Source organism: Chanodichthys erythropterus, chromosome 8 (assembly GCF_024489055.1).
Source record: "Chanodichthys erythropterus isolate Z2021 chromosome 8, ASM2448905v1, whole genome shotgun sequence".
In the NCBI taxonomy this organism is placed as follows: Eukaryota; Metazoa; Chordata; class Actinopteri; order Cypriniformes; family Xenocyprididae; genus Chanodichthys; species Chanodichthys erythropterus.
Window position 1 is genome coordinate 31,465,503 of NC_090228.1, and position 5,822 is coordinate 31,471,324.

Genomic DNA, 5,822 nt, shown 5'->3' on the forward strand with positions numbered 1-5,822 from the left:
ACGTAAAACGTCCACGAGCTCCTGAAAGGGGTCCTGATGGCTCATGCTGATGCTTAGCTGTTATGGTCCGGTCTTCTGTTATAACAGAGACACCGGAGGCAGGAATAAAAGCAGTTAAGATGTTTATTGAGCAAACAGCAGAGCAAAACGGGTGGTGAATGAAGTGGTGGAAGATCTCAGAGGTGGAATGATAGATAATACTGTCCTTGATGTTGTTGCAGATGAATGAAGAGGGAGACGCTGGAGAAGGCAGATGGAAACACTCACACACACTGGTAGGTAGGCACACGAGGAGACTGGAGACAATGGAGACGAAGGAGATGATGAGGCTGGGTAAGTATCGCCTTGGGAGTCCTTGAGGTAAGTTTACAACTGGTGTAACACAAACGAGACCGGACAGTGAGTGTATGTGAATGTGGGGTTTAAGTGCTGGTGTTGATGACTGATGTGATGAGCTTCAGGTGGCGGTGATTAGTACGCTGGTGATTGGGTGCGCGGGTACTGAAGTGAGGTGGAACCTGACGTGTCTGTGACAATCATATAGTAATTACTAAATAAAAGTGAATAGAAAAGTTAACATACCCAATATTCGTTATTTGAATAATAATTACATTGATAACCACTGCAGTAAGATTTCAATGGTCCAATTATTAAATCCAATGAAAGTATAATAATGGAAATGCCTGCAGTTATAGCACTTATGATGCTCATTCCAAGTGAACCTTTCACCTATGGGCAGAAAACAATAACAAAAAACAAGTTAATAAGTTTGCAAGCACTTTACCCAGTGTGTTAAAGCAGATCATGAAACAATATATATGGAGCATTATGAAAATAAATGAAGTCACGAGTGGCAATAATCGGGGTCCAAATACAAATGACTCATAAAGACACAATATATTTATACAATGGCAATATCTCTCTTCAAATATAATAAAAGCTTTAGAATTTCAAACATAATACAGGTGTCTCTGTATGGAACTATTCTTTTATGTATTACTTTATAACAGACAAATAATATTGTCTCTTCATTTTAATTAAATAGAAATAAATTTATTCTTGACTGGCACCTTGACATGTTTTCTGTATCATGTAAAAAAGGTCATTTGGAGATCACTGATTTCTTTGCAAACTGATTAGACTTCACAAAGCTTTATGGAAATATAATGAATTTTATGCATAGTCAATCAAATGAACCATTTATACAGATTTGATCTTGTGCCTCCCTCTTGTGGACAACATTAGCATTACGGCCTCTGATTCCCATTTATATAAATGGCTAAAATTTAAAACTTGCTGTTAGCACCCCTGAGTATCAGAAATTAATGACATTTTGCACGTTTACCCAGAATGTCTTGTTGTCCATGTGTACCAAGTTTTGTGATGTTTGGGATTTGCGTTCAGAAAAAATAGGGAATTAGCCATTATGCGCCACACTCAGAAACATATCAGCCAGTATCTCCCCAACAATAAAACTAATTAAAATTCCTTTGAGCACTTTTTAACATTAGGGTCTGGGGATGAAGCATCGTCACTAAAGATTGGATACTTTACGTGCAAACATATAATATCCTTGTGAATAAATGCACACACAAACACAAACTGATCTCAAAATAACCATCTTGAGAAGTATTCCCATATACATGTGGTTATGTGAACGTGAAAAGAGAAAGAAATCAAATGCGTTTCATCATATTGGTTTCCCGGTCATTAGTGGATTGGTTCCCTGCAGCCTACCTTGCAGCTTTAAAACTGATTAATCTGTTTAATTTATGCATCGAACACTATGTATGCTGTGAAATTATATCTAATTATTACATTTCTGTACCTGATACTACAGTTAGATCTAACTTTATTTGTAACTGTACTATAGTATTTATTAATGTTTTAATGTGTGTAGTCTTATTTTTACTGTCTATTCGGTTGTCTTTGATGATGTTTTAGTTAGGCTTACAGTTGTTGCAGTGGTATCGAAGTACTTAAAGTGTTCTATAAATAAAAATGTGTACATACCAAACACAGACTGCAGGGGCCTTTGACATGGAGTGCATTTTCTGCAGCAATGCTCAGTGATCCTCCGATAATGTACTGAGAGAAGAGAGAAAGGAAGCTTCAGTTAGAATATTAAGCTTATAAAAGACAGAACTGTACTTAATTGTATAAATTTTGCTTACGATCAGAGATCCCCAGTAAGGAATAACACTGAAGACAAAGAAGGATACTGCATAGACTGTAGACACAATGCCAAACAGGAGAATCAGCAGTCCGACCATTATCTGGACAGTCTGAATAAGACCAGAAAACAGATATTTATTGCAGGGGTCATAATTAATCACAGTTGTCAGCTGAGCAGGGTCACCAGATCTGCACAACAAAACCTGCCCATCTCAACAGTTAATGTTTCTACTACTGCTTTTTTGGATTTGTTCCCGTACATTTCCTCCTTCACACTAACAGACACATGATAATCAATTATTGAAAGATTTCTCACCCCAAGTGCTTTTGGTTGTCCTTTCAGAAATGCCTTAAGTCCTTGAGGAACATAAAATACCAGTGTATTTATTAAAATATTATACACTGGTCACAAAAAAAAAAAAAAAAATCAACACTTTTAAAACACATCTGATGTTAGGAATGAAAGGATGCCACATTGTTTGATGGAAATTAAAATTATCAACCTACAGAGGACAGAATACTAGACACCCCAAAAATCAAAGTGAAAAAATGATGCAGCAGGCTAGTCCATTTTGCTGAAATTTTATTGCAGCAACTCAAAATGGTACTCAGTACTTTGTATTGCCCCCATTTGCTTGTATGCAAGCCTGAAAATGTCGGGGCATGTTCTCAATGAGGCAACGGATGGTGTCCTTGGGTATTCCCTCCCAGATCTAGACCAGGGCATCACTGAGATCCTGGAGAGTCTGAGGTGCAACCTGGCAGCATTGGATAGACCGAAACATAATGTCCCAGAGGTGTTGTATTGGATTTAGGTCAGGCGAGCATGAGGGCCATTCAATTGTATTAATTCCTTCATCCTCCAGAAACTGCCAGGCATTGCTGGCACCAGCGTAGGATCTGACAGTGGGTCCAAGGATTTCATCCTGATACCTAATGGCAGTCAGGGTGCCGTTGTCTAGCCTGTAGAGGTCTGTGCATCCCTCCATGGATATGCCTTCCCAGACTATGACTGACCCACCACCAAACCGGTCATGATGAATGATGTTACAGGCAGCATAACATTCTCCACTACTTCTCCAGACCCTTTCATGCTTAGGGTGAAGCAGCTCTCATCTGTGAAAAGCACATGGTGCCAGTGGTGGACCTGCCAATTCTGGTGTTCAGTGGCAAATACCAACCAAGCTCCACGGTCCCGGGCAGTGAGCACATGACCCACTAGAGGACGTGAGACCCTCAGGCCACCCTCATGAAAGTTTCTGATTGTTTGGTCAGAGACATTCACACCAGTTGCCTGCTGGAAGTCATTTTGTAGGGCTCTGGCAGTGCTCATCCTGTTCCTCTTTGCACAACGGAGCAGACACCGGTCCTGCTGATGGGTTAAAGGCCTTCTACGGCCCTTTACAGCTCTCCTAGAGTAACTGCCTGTCTCCTGGAATCTCCTCCATGCTCTTGAGATTGTGCTGGGAGACACAGCAAACCTCTGGCAATGGCATGTATTGATGTGCAATCCTGGAGGAGTTAGACTGCCTGTGTAACCTCTGTAGGGTCCAGGTATCACACCTATCCTAGACAAATGACTAGTGAAGTAGTGAAAAACAGTCAGAAAAGATGAGTAGGGGGAAACAATGTCAGTGGCCTTCTGCTGTAAAACCATTCCTGTTTTGGGATCTGTGGTCTTCATATTCTGGAAAAAGCAGTCATGTCCCAGAATTATCAATAACTACAATAATTCCATGAGGCCTAAAAAACAATCTTCAAAGTTATTAGACCGATCAGGCATAGCATTATGAGCACTGGCAGGTGAAATGAATAACAAAGATAATTTCTTCATCATGGCACCTGTTAGTGGATGGATATATTAGGCAGCAAGTGAACTTTTTGTCCTCAAAGTTGATGTGTTGAAGCAGGACAAATGAGCAAACATAAGGATTTGAGTGAGTTTAACATTGGCCAAATTGGGATGGCTAGACGACAGAGCATCTCCAAAACTGCAACTCTTGTGGGGTGTTCCTGGTTTGCAGTGGTCAGTATCTATCAAAAGTGGTCCATGGATGGAACAGTGGTGAACTGGCGACAGGGTCGTGGACGGCCAAGGCACGTTGATGCACGTGGGGAGCGAAGCTGGCTCGTAGGATCTGATCCAACAGACAAACTACTGTAGCTCAAATTGCTCAAGAAGTGCTGGTTATGCTGGTTTCAACCCCTGTCCACCGTTAATAAGTCAAGAAACACGTTGCAAAAAAAATAAAAAGTTTTGTCTTACCTACTTCTCCCTTGTACCTGGCTGATGCACAATCCTGCTTGCCAAGAAAGTTCATCCATCTCTTGCTGATTTAAATGCTTAATCCACTCATTATTACAGCTTTAAAAGTCCACATGCTGCCACGATGACAAATGCGACTTTGCAGTTTTGCTGTATCTTGAGTCTACTCATATATTAAAATAACTTTGACTGTTAATTTGCCCTTTTGAATAATGATTGCTTGTTCAGTGACATGGCCGCTGACATCAGCATTGCCTATTTGCGATCATTTCTGTGCTTTCTGAGCTGAGTCTGACCAAGACTTCAGATATAACAAGACGGTTCATTCATAATATTATTATAAAAATAGGAGAAAGAAAGTGTGCTCGCATGAAACTGCACATGCGTGTTAGCTGGAGCAACCTGAAACATAAGCTTTTAAACATCATAAACGTCATAGAAAACATTCATGTTGATCTCAGGACTATTTAAATGTGAGTATACAAGGCTTCAAGCAGTTTTTGAGATTTGAAGTTTGTTTGCATTACTGTTGCACACAATAGGAATAGGAAAACTGTTTGCTTGCATTAACTCTGCCCGCTCTGCTTCTGGTGGCTGTGGTTGCTTGTGTTTTTTCACTTTATTTCCTGGCTCATACTTTGCAAGTTACAAAACACATGCACAGCGCTGCTGCTAACTGACTCTCAACACGGCAGGGTGATCTCTGAATCAGATCGGCTCGGGTATACACACAATGTTAAACAGACCTGGGAACCGAAGAAATAGATTGGGACCTGACCCGGACCCGGCTGACCATTTAAAATATAGACCCGAACCCGGATGGGTTTCGGTTCGGGTCCCAGGTCTTGGGTCCTCGGGTACTCTTTGTAGACCTCTGCTAGAGTCCATGCCTCGATGGGTCAGGGCTGTTTTAACAGCAAAAGGGGACCAACACAATATTAAGAAGGTGGTTATAATGTTATGCCTGATCAGTCCATATTACAAACAACTCATGTTTAAACTGATCTACAGCATTTAAGGTATTTAACAGTTGCTGTATTCCAAACAAAAGTTAGCATTAACAAAAGTGCTCTACCACCATCATAAATCCACACATTACTAAATGAAAGATAAATCCAATCAGCCTGACTTTTCTTTCTCAGTTTCTCCCTGTTTTCTCTCTATCTGGTCTTCAAGGATGCGTGAGAGGAGATGACTGATTCATCACATATCTGTTTTAATGTACACTGTGTATGTGTGTGTGTTTCTTGGAAAGCAGCGAAGAAAGGGTCCATCTTTCTTTGTCTCTCTTCAGCCGGAAACTGACCATATACAGACTTATTACTCTATGTCTGACGTTCTACAATGATGTAATGTATTTTCTCATTGGATGGTTGTTACA

The 5,822-nt window shown here is 40.5% G+C and overlaps 1 protein-coding gene across 1 annotated transcript; it reads right to left on the minus strand.

The window, feature by feature from the left end:
- Nucleotides 1-422: 422 nt before the first annotated feature.
- Nucleotides 423-3,164, minus strand: LOC137025140 (membrane-spanning 4-domains subfamily A member 15-like). Its single transcript, XM_067393171.1, has 6 exons — nucleotides 3,065-3,164; nucleotides 2,492-2,532; nucleotides 2,175-2,285; nucleotides 2,014-2,088; nucleotides 583-729; nucleotides 423-527 (listed from the first exon to the last, which is right to left on the minus strand). The coding sequence occupies exons 1-6, from the start codon at nucleotides 3,162-3,164 to the stop codon at nucleotides 423-425; spliced, it is 579 nt and encodes a 192-aa protein (XP_067249272.1).
- Between the last annotated feature and the right edge of the window lie 2,658 nt (nucleotides 3,165-5,822).

Excerpts from the sequence above, each read along its gene's own strand:
- LOC137025140 (XM_067393171.1), bottom strand. The coding sequence starts at position 3,164 with ATGGAGGGATGCACAGACCTCTACAGGCTAGACAACGGCACCCTGACT. Across the intron at positions 2,089-2,174 it reads CTTACTGGGGATCTCTGATC|TACATTATCGGAGGATCACT; the intron begins GTAAGCAAAATT and ends CTCTTCTCTCAG. Across the intron at positions 528-582 it reads ATTCAAATAACGAATATTGG|ACACGTCAGGTTCCACCTCA; the intron begins GTATGTTAACTT and ends TGATTGTCACAG.